The 15731-nt window shown below is 36.2% G+C and overlaps 1 protein-coding gene across 1 annotated transcript in view; it reads left to right on the top strand.

Moving 5' to 3' along the window:
• Positions 1-401: 401 nt before the first annotated feature.
• Positions 402-15731, top strand: part of ZNF292 (zinc finger protein 292) — a 23997-nt gene continuing 8667 nt past the window's right edge. The window contains exons 1-6 of the mRNA XM_009574584.1: positions 402-553; positions 1093-1171; positions 2553-2688; positions 10462-10664; positions 13511-13647; positions 14915-15056. Of these exons, the coding sequence (XP_009572879.1) occupies positions 2553-2688; positions 10462-10664; positions 13511-13647; positions 14915-15056 (618 nt within the window). The 5' untranslated portion in view covers positions 402-553; positions 1093-1171. The remainder of the gene's footprint in view (positions 554-1092; positions 1172-2552; positions 2689-10461; positions 10665-13510; positions 13648-14914; positions 15057-15731) is intronic.

The raw sequence follows: 15731 nt of genomic DNA, 5'->3' as shown, positions 1-15731 counted from the left end.
TGAACTGTAGAGGTGAATGTCTAAAAAATGAGTTTTCAGTCCCTTAATTATGAATTTCTGCAAAAAATGTTTAGTATGTATGTTCCCAGATATGTTCTTCAGGCTTCTGTATTTGGAAAATATGAATGTAAAATGAATCGTATGGTGATACCATAGGGGGGAAGGGTCACTCATAGCATTTTTATATGATCAGAGAATGATTGTGTGTGGAGTTTAAGATCCAGTTGTTAATGAAACAATAAATTTTAAGGGAAAAAAGCATGCTTTGAGAACATATAATTCCTACTAAGGAGATAGATGAAATCATTAAGAAGGATAATTTATTATTGAGGAGTATAAAACTAAAAACTTACATTTGTTCCTGAATTTTGGGGTTATTTTTTCCTTTTCCTAAACAGACTTTGCTGGAATATGCAGAAAAGTGGAAAACGTCGGAAGACCCTCTGCCCCTGTTAGAGGTGTATACAGTGGCTATCCGAAGTTACGTTAAAGCACGACCTTATCTTACCTCTGAGTGTGAAAATGTAGCCTTTGTGCTTGAACGTTTAGCACTGTGAGTATATTTTTCAGTTACTAAAACCAACCTGTATGGTATTAACTTTTCACTGCCTAAATGCTTTCCCAATCCAGTTCACAATCTATAGAAATCCTAAATAGAATTCTCACATACAGCATTCTTCCTCATGGTGAATGCTGTATGTGAGAGAGAATATCTTTGGTTGTTGGAAATGGGGCAGTCTTGAGAAGGACTCCTGATCTCGGACAAGCCAACATCCCTGTCTTGAAACACTTTGCTACTATTGATCTGCATGCAATCTGAAAGTGCATCAATTTACACAGGCTGTTACAGGGTTGGACTACAAAGAGAAATCCAATTTTTTTTTTAAATCGGTGTCTTTTAGAGAGTTTGCTTTTATAGTTTCTGCAAAGTGACCGTGACCTTCTTTTCTTTATATGTTCAAAGAAAGCAGACTGTCTTGTGACTTTGGCATTTCAAACAAATAACTATTTGGATACTAGAATAAAGAATTGTTGATTATACATTTTAAAAGCCAAAATTTGCCTCAAATAATATTCCCATTTGACTTCCAGAAGCTGTATTGAACTTCTACTGTGTCTGCCTCTTGATTTACCTGAAAATAAATGGGAAGAATTTCAGACTTTTGTACAGGTGAGTTTGATTCATGAAATGAAGACTTAATAGCTTTTAAGAATGGTTTGGAAACCTAGGGATATTAAGTATGTAGCACGTCTGAAGGCTTGTTTCCTGATGTCTGATAAAGATCAAGGCCTTCAGCTGGAAATCCTAGGTACTGTGCAGTAATTGCTGTCAGTCATACCATTTGTCTGTCGTAGTTCATGTAGCAGCTGAGGAGAAAAAAATATTTTCAGATACTTGAAAGAAATCTCATGTTTTAAAAGATAATTGTCTATTAACACTGTTAGAAATGAAATAATACCATATAAGTCATTCTTTACTATTTATGGTTGTACATTTGAGACTTATGAATGAAAGATCTATCGATACTGCAGGATCGTTAGATCTCTCACAGGGCACTAGCTGGTTAAGAATTAGAGCTCTGCTTTAAAGGAGGGTGTTGAAACCGGTTCAGCTCCTCAATATTTATCAGAAATACGTAGTGGGAGGTCCTGCCTACAGTTAAAAAAAAAAAAAAGTGGGAGTTAGGGAAAAGTAAGGAATAATAGATACCGTTACCTCAGGATTCTCAGCCTAAATAACATAGGAAGATGCAAGGCTGTTTTTAGAGTGAATTTTGACTAGCAACTGCCTGATGTAAATCAATTCTGAAGAAGTTGTGTGTCGTGCTGGGAGGTTCCACAGCCTTCAGAGCAGGTGGAAAAGTAAAAGAAAAGTGAAGAGAGAGAGATGAGCCCTTTCTTTCTTTTTTTTTTTAAAGGAACAGTGTTAGTTGTGTAAGTAGTTACTACTTAAGCCACAGATTTTTGCAGGTATTTAGTTTGCTCCCAAGCATACATCTACTTCCAGAATTTATCCTAGTATCTAAATGCAGTAGAAACTATTTTAATTGATTTTGACTCCCGCCTGCCTTCATCATATTTGCATAGAACCATGCAGTGAGGTCCTACAGCTTAAGTCTTTCACCTTTACAAAAATATTTTCTTCAGTGTCTCCAGTGCATAAAAATTTAGCTGCTGAAGTCTGAAAAGAATAAGAGTTTAGGCAGCTGGTGCCAGACCAATATGTGGACCCAGAGAATTTGCTCATCCATTTTTAAAAGGGAGGCCTATTTCAAAATTTAGTTTCAGAATTTAAGAAGTAACCATGTTAATAAATCTCAAGGCGAGTTTGGAGCACTCAATTGTTTTGGTTTCTCAGCCTAAATCTTAGGTGACAGAGGCAGAAGTAAAACCTATATAGGCTGAATATTAAGATTGTTTTGTGACACATTTAACTCTTTTTCTGGTAAGGGTTGTTTTTTTTTTTTTACATTAGGTATAAAGGAGTATAAAAGACACATTCTTAATATCTTTTTTTAACAATACTTTGTTTTGTAAAATATGTTCTTCAGATGGCTCATAAAAACTTGATGGAAAATGGCAGCCGGGAACTGCACATTTTAACTACACTTACACAAGAGAAGGGAGTGTGGAAGAACCCAGTGTTGTGTGGTATTCTTTCCCAGGAACAGTTGGATCCAGATAAAGGTAAAATTTAAAACAATGATTGGGATAAAATATGCCTCACTTTTATAATACATTGAAATATTGTTACGATATATGGAAGTCTTTTATTGAATATATAGTTTATGTGATAATTTATAAGCTATATAAATAAATACACTTGTAGCATTGTCTGAATTATTAAGACAGTATGTTCCTAGGAATATACAAAGAATTTAATGTTGGTATTTTGCATAAAACGTAATCGTACCTGCAGATCTCTTGCCATTTTCTTTATAAGCCATGTGAAGGGAGATTTTACGATGGGGTAAGTTGAGTAGTGGTATACAAAAATTATTTGACATAAAACAAAAAATACTTTTTTTTTTTTAATAAGAATGGCATTTACTCAGTTATGAAATGCAAAGAGGGCCATTACTGAAGATGCATTTAGACCTGAGTTCTGAGAATGGCTAACACAGTTGCATAGGGAAGAGTATATGATCAGCAGAGGCTTACAGTGATACTTTCCTGATGTATTATTTCCATTGTTAATGATTTGCAATGCAGAAGTGGTATCCTTGTGTTAATAAGTCTTAGCTGTTTTTTTGATTCTTTGCCTAACTGGTTTTAGAATCTGTATGAACTGTCACACCTAAGCGTCTGTGGCAGAGTTATGCAGTTCTCACGTCAAGTAAAGTAGTTCCTCTTACTGTCTGCCTCCTTTTAGCCTGATGCCTGCTTATTTTGTGTGATATTCTCTAGTTATTAAAAAGTAAACTATTCTCATGTCTTTTAATGAATGCATCATAAAACATGATTTGTCAGACTGCTGTCATATCCCATCTTCTTTCTTCTGTAGTGTCTATTCCCTACCATCTTCTAGCTTTACTGTCCCATTCCTCCCATATCCATATCAGGGACCAAAGGTTTATTCAGCAGTCAACATGTAGATGTACTGATTTTCTGCTTCATTCTGCATTCCTTTCGTAGTATTTCCTAATATTAGACTTGCTTCTTGACTGAGCATTGAACTGATTTATTCTTAAAACTGTCTGGTTTAGTCCCAATTTCTTTCTTAAGGAGTAGTACCTATTTCAGTGTTAGGATTTTCCCCTAATCACAGCCTGTTTTTCTGTATGTACAGTTAGGATTGTGTTTTTTCCCAATGAAAATCACTTTGGGTTTTTTATCAGCATTTTAATTTTGTCTGTTATCCCACATTATGGGGTGCAGTCCTCTTCAGTCTTTTATTGTTGGCATGTTTTTACTACCCTGCTTTTATCATCATGTTTTGTCACCTTGTCCTCTACCCGCCTTTTCCAAACATTTATAAAAATACTGGACAGCAGAGGTCCTGGTACAGATTCTCAGGGAACCCACTGAGAGTTTGTTTTCTTTTTTCCTTTTTTCTTTGACTGATAGTTTATCCGTATAAGGATCTTCCTTTTACTACCAAGATAGGTTAGTATCTTTAGGGGTTTGAGGGACTTCTTTTAATGCCTCTAGAAAATTAATTGGATCTCCTTTATTCATATTATCACAACACCCTCAGATAAGTCCAGTAAATGTATAATGTGATTTTTTTTTTTTTTTTTAACAAAAGTTGTGTTTACTCTTCCACAAGATTTGCATTTTGCTGCTTCTTTTAATAATTCATTATGCTTCTAATACAGATTTTGGGTTGTTATGCAGTTCTCAGAGTCCTCCAGAGTACTCTTTCACTAGCTTTATATCAACTACCTTCTAGTCCTCTTAACAGTAAGGTACTTCTAAGAGAGAGGTTTAATTAATATTTTACTTGGCTTATATTTGAGGGTTTTTAAGAACTCCCTCATGAATCTGGTTTTGATGACTATTTGTTTTATCAGTGTTTTCCTGGAAGTGTTTTATGGACATTTCGGGATTCCTTTTACTCCTGAATGTTGTTTACTCAGGATGCTTCTGCCTTGGACTTGACTGACTCCTGTTACAGTTATTACTTGTGTCAGTGGCAAGACTGTCATACTACATATCCATATTTTTGTTACTTAGTTGGCAAGCTGTTCTCTACCTATTGTCATCCTCTGTAATACTGCATTTTTTTGTGTCATCTTCTTGGTAATTTGAAGGATATTTTAGTAATTTGAAGGATATTTCAGTAATACCAAAACTCCATTGCCCAGAGAGCTGGCTTTCTTGTCTCTAATCCAGCACTCCCACTGGCTGCCACTTACCCTCTTTCACTGGACAACTCTCTCAGCAGTCTTCAACCTTAATTCCAGTGTAACAGTCTTTGGAATATTTGTAAACTAGATTGTCAGCAGGGTCTTTGGATGTCATTTGTGGGCCCCCTAAGTGGACATATGGAGTTAATAGCACTACTCAGGGCTGCCATCTGAGAGATTTCCTGAGAGAAACTCCTTCTGAGTTTCCTGAATCTGTTTGGTGTTGTGTCATGAATGCCCAAGCAATATTCCACTCCCTCAGAGCAGTTCAGTGCCAAAAAGAGAGATCCTTTCCCCAGTTCTGCTTATCTTATTGTTTCTTGCTTCTGTCCCTTGCCTATGTCTTTAACCAACAGGACCCACAACAATTACGTGACTAGGCCTGCAACTTCTTGATTCAAATTCTGGTTCCTCAATAGTATTACCTCTTAAAATTGTGCACAGGAGCTGTAAACTACTTGCTTGTTCATGTGAATTTTCTTCTTTTTCCACCTAAACCTGTCTCTTGTGTCTTTAAAGAATGTCTATCAAATTTTGAGTTTTGTCTATGTAGTATCACGGGCATTTTAGACTTAAGAGATCACCCAAAGTTACATGATCCCATTGGGTCATGAGGATAGCAAAGTACCAATCTTCTCAAACAATATTTCAGAGATCCTTTATGAGCACGTTGGTAACATTCTTTGCTGTGGAGCACCGCTTAACCAGTTTCCATTGACCTCAAATGGTGGGAACAACTAGTCTCAGTACCAAAGCAGAAAGAAATTTGGAAAGATATCCTAGATGTGAAAATAAAATATCTTATCCTCATCATTAAATTCAAGATGGCAGTATTAATTGTGATCACTGACTAGTCTGAAAGTAAATGGTTCACCTGCTTTAGTATTCAGCAACTGTTTTCATATTGCTGTCAGACATTGCATTGCATTTGCATGTTGACTGGACCTGCTACTACTTCAGGTTTCAGCTGTGTGGCTACTTTTTTCTTGAGATTGCACATGAGAGAGATTGCATTCCTCTTGATAGAGGAATTTTCCATGTTTCTCTGCTTCATTGATTGGTTAGGGAAGGAAACCTTAGTAAGACAGTCTTAATTCTTCGCATGATAATGGGTCTTCCGTCTTATTGGCCTCTCTTGAACTACCAGATAGCTTAATTTGAGATCAGGACTGATTTAATCTTGAATTGAAGCTGATCTGAATTCATGACAACCAGAATTTGTTTCTTGAAGTGGTGTGGCTAATCTGGTTGGCCTTCTTGCTTAGTGTACCAAAGACTGAAAGTTGAAGTATGCCTAAGTGGTTTGGGTTATGTGATAACCTATGCAATGGTAAAACACTGCACTTCCACCTTCAGTTTCTGTGAGTGTGGCTTGTGCTCTTCAGCATGAACCTGGTTTTCCATCCTCAAGGTTGTCATTTTCTTGTAGTGATGGTGAAATCCTTCAAAGCTGTCATTGGTATCTTCTCAGCTGGCACTGTGTGTGAGTGGAAGAATTGTCTAGAGGAAAAGAATCTGAGATAACCCTACAAAAAGCCAGGCTGCTGCTGCTTTTTTTATCTGATTCTGATTATCCTTAGAGATTTAAACATGGATGTCAAGAATTAAGTTCTTGAATTTTTCATAAGTTTAAATGTAGTAGGCAGACTTTGAAGTATGTCCCACTGAGAAGAGGTTCAAGGACACAAACATCACTATTCAGAGATTATCAAGGTAGATAATAGGCAGGTTAGAATTTAAACAGCCAGCACGGAACTATTTTCAGTAATCAGAGCATCCGCCGCCAGAAGTCGAATGATACCAGCAGCCTCACTTTTTTTTTAAAAAAAAAAAAAAAAAAAAAAGAAAACCAAAACCAAACAAACAAAAGTGTTTGCATCCTGGGTATATTCAAAGCAGCCACCTGGAACTTCTTTTACCCTTTCACCAGACAGTATGCCATCGTAGAAGCATCCAGGATTGGTGCTGCATTCAGCAGAATTGTGCTGAGATGTTGTTTGCATGAAGGATTCTGAGACCCAGCTCCAGGTAAATATGAAAGTATCGAGTACAGTTCAGAGTCACCCACAGTGTGAACGCACATGTGGACTAACACTTGAAGATGACTAAAGAGGTTACTGACTAGTAACTGAAGTTCTTTGAGATGGATAGTCCACATGTACATTCACCTCCTGCCTTCATCCTCCTTGGCCAGAGTGAGGTTGAGAAGAAAAAAAGGTCTGTAGTAGATGAATCGTACCTACCCAAGAATTGGCGAAGGGTAGAGTTAGTAGGATTGAGTGCTTTCAGTAAGGCAAAAATTCTTTGCTTTGTGCTCTACAAGTCTTCCAGTCAGCCAAAACATGACATACATGTGGACTGTCCACCATAGAGAACTTACTACTACAGAACTGTGCTCGCAGCTTATTCATGCTCTTGTGTGCTACTAATCTATGGATTATCTTTTCTCTTTTTTAATTCATGTATGGTATGAGCATTACCTGTAGTAAAAGTCGTGGTAGTTCTTGTGGACTTGACAAGGAATCACTTGGTAGTATGACCTGAGACTGCAGCTATGGGATTCAAGGGAATAACAGGGAAACTGTGTCTAAAAGGTTAGATTCCAGTATCTCCAAGTTTATTTGCCAGAGTTAGTAGATCATAGTACCATCTGTCAGATGTCATCTGCTTGTCTTTTTTTTCCTCTCATGTTAGTTCTGTAATTTTATATGAAATCTGCACATACCTTGCACAAAAATAAGTTTCTGAATTTTAATGAATGGTGGAGCGTTGCACAAAAACAACATTTGATAATTCTTCCAAGAATCATGCTATTGATAAACTGTATCATTCTCAACAAGTACTGCAGGTTTTGTGCTCATAGAGGTTAACTAACTTGTGCTGAAAAAGCACTTGTGCTGAAAAAGCATTTTTATGAAGTTATATTTGCTATGGTAAACTAACAATTTGTCTGCAATAACTTTTGAAATAGACATCACACTATAAAATATGTTTTTAAAATGTTAAAAAAAAAATCTTAGCCTTAAGACTCTTCCCCACCATAGACTTGCTCCTGCAACCTCAGCACAGTTTTTTTGTCTCAAAATGTTGTATGTAGTTCAGTTACGAAATAAATATAATTAAAACTTGTGTTTTGAATGAGCTTTCAGATGTTAACTGTAATGATTATAATCATTTGGATTAGAATAAAGGCTTAAGAGCTAATATGTAGCTTTAACCCCAAGGTCTTCCTATATCTTGTTGAGAAGATAACAGAAAATGTTCTGATGCTTATGCAAGGTAGGCTGGCTGAAGCAGTAAACACTAAAGGAAGGGGATTACTGAGGACGAGCAGATAGAACACAGTCTCTAAAATATTAAATGCAGTAATTGTAATAATAAATCACGGTGAAATGTCTTGGGTTACCAATATAGCTTAAAGTCTAAGGTCTTCCTGTATCTTGTTACAGAAATAAGGTAAAATGTTCCAATGTTATTCCAGGCAGATTAGCTGGAAGTAAGCACTGTGGGTGAAAGGATTACTGGTACCTGGTAGGAGGAAGAGCAAGGCTAAAACTATTGAATGTAATTAATCAGTCGGTCATTTGTGGGTTGACAAGAGTATGAGTGTTTTTTATAAGGCATTGGTAATGACATCAAAGGAACATTTGTTCTGCTGCTTAAAAGGCAAATGTCCTCTAATAAACACAAAAATGGTTACCATCTGCCAATTGTCTGTTAGTGCACTCTAGTTTTCCTTTGTTCCTACATGAGTAAAAATCTGGTCATATCTTCATCGACATGGAGAAGGGGAGAAAGAACTTGTATTTGACTGAATATTCTTACACATCAGTGAGCCATCGCTGATCATTTGTAATAGTGCACAAGGATCCTGAACAAATAGCTAACAAATTGGTTGAAATGATAATTCAACCATAAATCTGAAAATGCATGAAAGATAATGACGGGGTCTAACAGGCCTGATTTCTGCAAAAGGCAGTATTTTCTGCCCTAAAATTCTGTGCAAAGAAAACGGTTGACCTAATTTTGATTGCAAGATGGGCATTTAGTAATATCCTGTATAAGAAGCTGAAAGAAGGAGAAACCATGAGATAAAATGAAAGGTGATCATGAATCAAAAACTAACTAGGATGGGAGGAAGCAAAGAATAAAATGAGGAGGTCTTCTTTCTTTTGGTAAACTTCATGTTTGGTATACTAACACTCCACATACTAGAGAGGTAATTAATTTTGCAGATGCTGAAATTAATTTTTTCATCAAGACTGAACAGGACTTTGGAAGTCAAGAAAATATAAATTAGGTGAATGGGAAACAGGATTCAAGTGAAATTCAAGGCGAGTAAATTAAGAGGAATATAATGAATGTTTCTACCAAGATGTGTCAGAAAGTGAGCGCTGCAAATGCCCGGAAGGTTTCAGGAAGGCATGATGAAAATACTCAAAGGCTGGAAAAAAATCTCATTTAGAAAAGATCAATATTTTACCCTAACATTGAAAGAATATCATGAACCTGCTGTTTTTCAGGAAGGAATGGAAACAAAAAACAGTAGAAAATTCTGTTGTTTTTAAAAGATTGAGGGAACGTGTCGTGAAATTAAGATGTGGGTAATTGAAAACCAAAAAGATTTTTCATGCAGTATGTAACTAGCTTGTAGAAATAGTTGTCTCAGGGAGGGGTTGATGTCAAAAGGATTAAACAAAATCGATTGTCCCTGTGTTTATCTAGTTTTAATAACTTTAAATACTTTGGAGGTAGTACTAAACCTCATGCTTCAAAGCTGAAGTGATTTTGATCTTGAAGATCTGGATGAGACCTGAGATGTATGTGTAAGAGTAGGAACGTTACCCTGTGCTTCCCTTTTTTGTAGGATTCTTGCGCCTTCCACTGAAGCACCTAGAGTTAGGTTGTTAGAGTAGACAGTAGAGTTTTAACTCTGGTGGCAGCATATCTACAGAATATAGTTGAATAAAATACAGCCATTCCTGTGTCTTTGAGTTTTAAACTATACACAGTCAAGTGTATATAAAACAAGCCTCTTTTTTGTAGGAAACTTACTTGGCTGAAAAACTTTTGGAGTTTGACTGCAAAACTTTTAAAGCCGTTTGACTGCATTGTATGGGTGTGTAATACAAAATATTCAACACCAACACAAAGAACTTCAGATGCTTCTACACTTGTCACATTCATCCTTCCGTACCAAGGTCTTTAATACGCAACTATTAGCAAAAGCATAGCACAAACATATACAGAAGGATGTGAGAGAAGTGGTTTTGTGTTATTTGTCTTACTGTAGAACTATAATTAAATGGTATCTAAATATTTTAATATTTATATGCTTTCTAAATCTGTTTTGCATGCAGCTATTTTGCCAAGAAATTAGAATGAATTAAAACCTGCAGGTAGATAAAAGGTCTCCTGTAGCAAGGAATCCTTAAAATAAACAAGTACAGTTCTCAAAGACGCTTTTTCTTGCCTACGCTTCATACCTTTTGTACCTTTTTTGATTTGTATAAATTTTAGGGGTTAACCTTGAATGAGTAAATGCCATCTGTTAACTCTGTAACCTGCTGTGAAACGTGTGTGTAATATTTTGGCTTGTTTTTCTTTGAAGTGAATGAATTTTTAGTGTTTGAAGGCCCCGTCCTGCTGGATATGCGTATTAAGCACCTAATGAAAACAAAGCAGTTAACGCAAGCTACTGCCCTGGCAAAACTGTGCTCTGACCATCCAGAAATCAGTGCAAAAGGCAATTTCAAGCAAACCTACCTGGTCTGTCTTTGTTCAGGATCACCAAATGAAAAGCTAATGGAAGAAGTAAGTAAAAAAATTTAAGAACTTTTTTTAGGCTTATTTCTTTAATGATAATGAAGTCACTAATTATAGGCTGTCTTTCTGTAGAAGAGGTTTTTCTTTTAAAAAATTATCTAAAATATTTTTGGTATTTTGTTTTTTCCTTTCATTTAAGTCACTGTTAAACTGACTAGTAATGACTCGATTAAAACACTTGTGGAAGTGTAATATTAGGTTGCTAGTAAGCATTTTCTGGCTCTGCCACAACTATATGTTTGATTTTGCTTAAAGTATTTTAAAACTCTGCCTCCGATCTTGTTAGTAAAGTGAAAATAATGGTTTTCCCACTCTTACTATTTTAACTATAGCTTTTTGTGTAGTACCTAGTACATAGAATGGGGCCCTTTAGATGCTACTTTTAGTTCAGAGAATAAATGTAACCTTTTTTGACCCAAATGCCCAGGTGAAATTAAAGGTGAAATCAGATATTTGATCTGGTTTGAAATATAAAATCCTTCTTATTTAAATGCAAAAGGCAAAAAAGAGATGACAGCTTTGTTCTTCTGCATTCTTCCAGGTGACATCTTCATTTCTCATCCCAGCCCAAAGTTTCATCTGAGCTTTTTTCCTTCTTAAAGGAAAACTAACTGCAACTGTCAGTTTTCTTGACTGTCTGTATCTCTCTGCTGTCTTTTTGTCTCTGTCACCTTTTTATAATAATAAGTATTGAGCATATTGAAATTCATCTTAAAGGGATGAAAACTATGCAGTGAGTAGAGTTGGAAAAGTTTCCTACCCTAGATATAGACTGAATTCTAAGATGACAGCTTTTCACTGGGCATGTTCTTCTGATGCTCAGTAGGATCAGATCGGTCTTACCCTCCTAGCTCTGACTGCTTTAGGCCCTGCCAGAACGGGCTCACGAGGAGCTGTGACAGGGCTGTGCAGTCCCGTGTTTGTTTGCTGAAGACTCTCAAGGGAACTTGGAATTTGTGACCCTGCAAGCATGCTTCCTTCATGCTCAGCCCCACCGCACTCCCAAAGCAGAATGGGCTCGATCAGTAAATGAACCGTGAATCCCGTGGACAAAAGGAATGGGGTAGCCTTGTTTCTTAGGATGCCATAACATACAGATAAGTTCAGACTGCGTTATCACAGAGAACCTAATTCAGATATTTCCAAACCTTGGATTGCTTGGGTTGCTTAGCTTTGCAGCTTCAGCTGCAGCATGATTTGCAGTATTACTAACCATTCTGGAAAGTTCATATATTACCAAGAGAAGGCAGATACGCTATTAACATGTCAAGGTGGACTTCTGAACTGAAAATGATAGTTGTTTCGTAGTGCAAGAACAGTAAGAAAATGGAAAAAAAAAAAGGTAAACCAAAAAGAAGTCCAGCTCACTCTTCAGTGGTATGGAAATTTTGATATCCATTCAGAATAGGCAGAAAAGTAGCATTTTAGCTCATTTGCAGCTTGGATTAGTCTAATAGTTTACTTCTATAATGTGAAGAATTCAAATCTGCAGTATGTGAAAATGCTAGAGTGACAGACTTGATGGCTGGACCTGTACAGACCTTTGCTGGAAGCTGGGTCCCTTAGGAACTTTGAGAGGCTGGAAAAACATTTCAGAAAAAAATCCCTTTTATTGTAAGTTCAGTTTCCCGTATTCTTCCCTAAGCTTTTAACTGATGGTCCCTGTCTGAGATGGGGCGCTGAGCAAAGCAGACCTTCAGTCTAAATTGGTATTACAGTTATGTTAATCCATCCTCTTGGAGGTCTTGAGAAATGCAGTTTACTTTAGAAGATGACTTTGAGGTTATTAAACCTCAAATGATGTTCAGTGAAGGGTTATTAGTATATTTTACGAAGTCTCAATTTAGAGGAAAAAATGAGTTGCTGTACTCTTCAAAATTGCAGTTTGATTGCTGGACCAATAGCTGGATACCACGGTGCCCAACCAAGCTGTGCTGCCACCTTATCCAAAGTACCAAACTGGCTGGGTGTTTGGGTGGGCACTACTGCTTCTTGCTTTGGGTGGTCTTGTGATTTCTCAAGAGAGACTTCAAACAGTGCTGTTGCAATGATCAAGTTATTCTTCAACTGCCAGTTTCAAAGAGTATATACCAGCATGTCCTGCCAGATGCACTAATTGATGTAATCAAACCAGTCTGCTGCGAATCAAATTAGTCAGTGGTGGTTATAACAAGTGTGCTGATTCAGTACTGATACAATTGTCTAGTACTACCGGGTGACTGTGGTTTTTCCTTTGGTTTGCTACAAAACTAAGTGCTTCCATTGTTGCTTGAACAAATAAGTTACGTTGCAGAGACTGTAATGTTCTTCTAGAAAAGCATTCAATTGACCTGATTCTTACTGTACGGCTTCCCTTTTCTTTTTATCTTTAATTTTTTTAAAAATACTGGAACATTCATGTTAAGCTTTGGATTCATTAATCACCCAGCTGTTGTATTAAAGCAGTAGTAACATCAGTGACTAGTAAACTGGTTTGTATTAGGCTGCAATTTAAAGTTATAAATCTGCTTATTACAATTATCATATGTATGTAATATATATGAATAATTAATGATGTAAGTTAAAATTTTTAGGTGACTGGAACAGTAAGTACAAATAAGTTATGTCTGAGAAACAAGTTTATATTCACTTTAATAAAACCGTTTTTCTGCTGGCATAATCAGTTTGAACACTATCTAGAAATGCACTGGTTTGCTTTCAAGCTTATCTCTATCTGATAGAGTTAAATATTCACTAAGTAAATTACTGTCTTTTTGCAAAGGATCAGATGACTGTATGTCTGAAAATGAAACCACTTTCTTAGTCTTGGTGTTGTTTTCTTTCTTCCCTTCTAGATTGCAGAAGTAGATTGCAAAGATGCTCTAGAAATGATCTGTAACCTAGAATCTGATGGAGATGAAAAAAGTGCTCTAATTTTATGTGCAGCATTTTTATCTCGCCAGCTGCAACAAGGAGAGATGTACTGTGCCTGGTGAGTTTGAATATTGTTTTCGATCTAGTGGAACAAAAAGTAGTTTGGGGAAGATAGAGCTGATACATAAGCCATAAGTTAACTTTATTTAGCTGATGAAATCTGTGAGCTAAGGAGGAAGGAGGTAAGGCTCTTGGAAAGCTAAAAAAGAAAAAGAAAAAAAAAAGTATTTGACAAGATTAGCTTCCATTATGGTAATTTGAAGGCTCCATGAATGATGAGGCATTTACAAATACCAGTAGATGGTTATTAATTTTTCTTGTCAATAATCTTACTTTGTAGAAATAAGGAATTTAATATCTGCAGGCAGCTAGTCAGCATTATGTCAACATTTAATGCATAAGTACTGTTCTAATCTGTCCTTGTTTCATAACACAGTATTTCTTTCTCTAACAAACTTCTAGAAAAGAAGGAGCTCTTTACTAGTATAACCAAAATAATAAGCTAGATGAAGATACTTATTGTTTAGGGCTTGCTTTCATTAATGTGGGAACAAATAACTGGTCTTTGTTGGCAGATATTTGAGCTGTTAGGGTCTGAATTTCCAACAGCTAGCAGTTTGGTTGTACTTCCAAACCTGTACAATTCCTGAAGAATTTGCTTTGTTTGTGCACCTCCTTTTTATGTGCAGCAGCAGGAGAACATCTGCTAATGCAGGATTTTGCTTTAACAGATTCTGCTAAAGTTTTGGGGGTTACACCATTCCACAAGGTACTAAATACTCTTGGCTATTTGCACCTAAGGAGGAATGAACTAGTGAGATAATGTAGATACAGTAATACTGTTTGGCTTTGGGGGCTAATTTCTCACTAAATCACAATTAGATTCAGCTCTTAAAGCAGAGCAGCTCAAGAAAAATATATCAACCAGAGAGAAAAGCTATAGCTTTTTCCTCCTATAGCTGTTAGTAATTACTAAGAATTCAGAAGTGTAAAATTCCAGTCTGTGGAGTGAAGAGTAAATTACTTCACAAGACTTTTTTCAAGGCCACATCATGAGTCTGTAAATTATGTAGCATAAATTGTGGTAATACTGGTTTTATTCTGATCTGTCCTTCTGGAATTGAGTCATTGTAATAATTTTGAAAATTACATACTAATAGTGTGGGTATGTTAATAAAAGCTTTTCTCTGTAAGATAAGGTGTGAATAAATTCAGATTTTTTTCCTTTCCCAAAGACAAAATAGAAACTGTTCTGAACCTTGCATTTCTTGTGATCAGATTAGTGGTTGCGTTGCTGGCCCTGAAATATTGTTCTCTTGTTCTAGGGAACTGACTCTTTTCTGGAGTAAACTGCAGCAAAGGGTAGAGCCTTCTATTCAAGTGTATCTAGAGAGATGCCGTCAACTTTCAGTGTTAACTAAGACTGTTTATCACATTTTCTTCCTGATTAAAGTAATTAATTCAGAGGTAAGGATACTCCTGAAAGAATATTTTTGGCACTTTTAATGGAACTGTAATCAGGAAAATTTATGAAAGCTGCTTAGACATCCTGTCTCTTTGTGTAGCATCAGCTTTGGGGCAATCCTAATTGGTTTTAGGAAAGGCCATAGCAACTTTCTTCGGCAGGTAAACTATAAGTTGATTCATTTTGAATCATTAAAACGTCTTTGTTCCTTTGAAAAAAAAAAATTGGGTGTTAAACAGAAGAGCTGGATGCCACAACTGAGATGAAGGAAAAAGTAAAGGTGACTGAGATGAAGGAAAAAGTAAAGGTGAGGTTATAGCCTCTACTGTTGTCTGTGTCCTCTAAAAGAGGTATTTTCTCTTAGCAGGTCCTAACATTCCTCTTCATTATTTTCCATATCTCAAATATTACAGAAAATGGAGAGGAAAAGCTTATAAGGAGAGGAAATAAAGGCTGTATATCAATATATAAGAAAATTACAGAAAGTTTAAAAAAAAAATTAAACACCAAAAAAACCCTTTTGAATTGCCACTTAAAAATGCAGTTTGTTTTGATAAATGAAATACTTGCCTTAGATCTGATGTTGTATTAAAAACTCTGTTCATTTATCTCAGCTAACCTTGTCATCTAATTTTCCTAGTTTCCACTCATTAGTAGTTGCACTATTTAATTTTTAT

This window comes from Fulmarus glacialis, unplaced genomic scaffold, assembly GCF_000690835.1.
Source record: "Fulmarus glacialis isolate BGI_N327 unplaced genomic scaffold, ASM69083v1 scaffold16570, whole genome shotgun sequence".
Classification (NCBI taxonomy): Eukaryota; Metazoa; Chordata; class Aves; order Procellariiformes; family Procellariidae; genus Fulmarus; species Fulmarus glacialis.
Note: the sequence above shows the minus strand (reverse complement) of the source record. Positions and strands in the feature narration are given on the sequence as shown.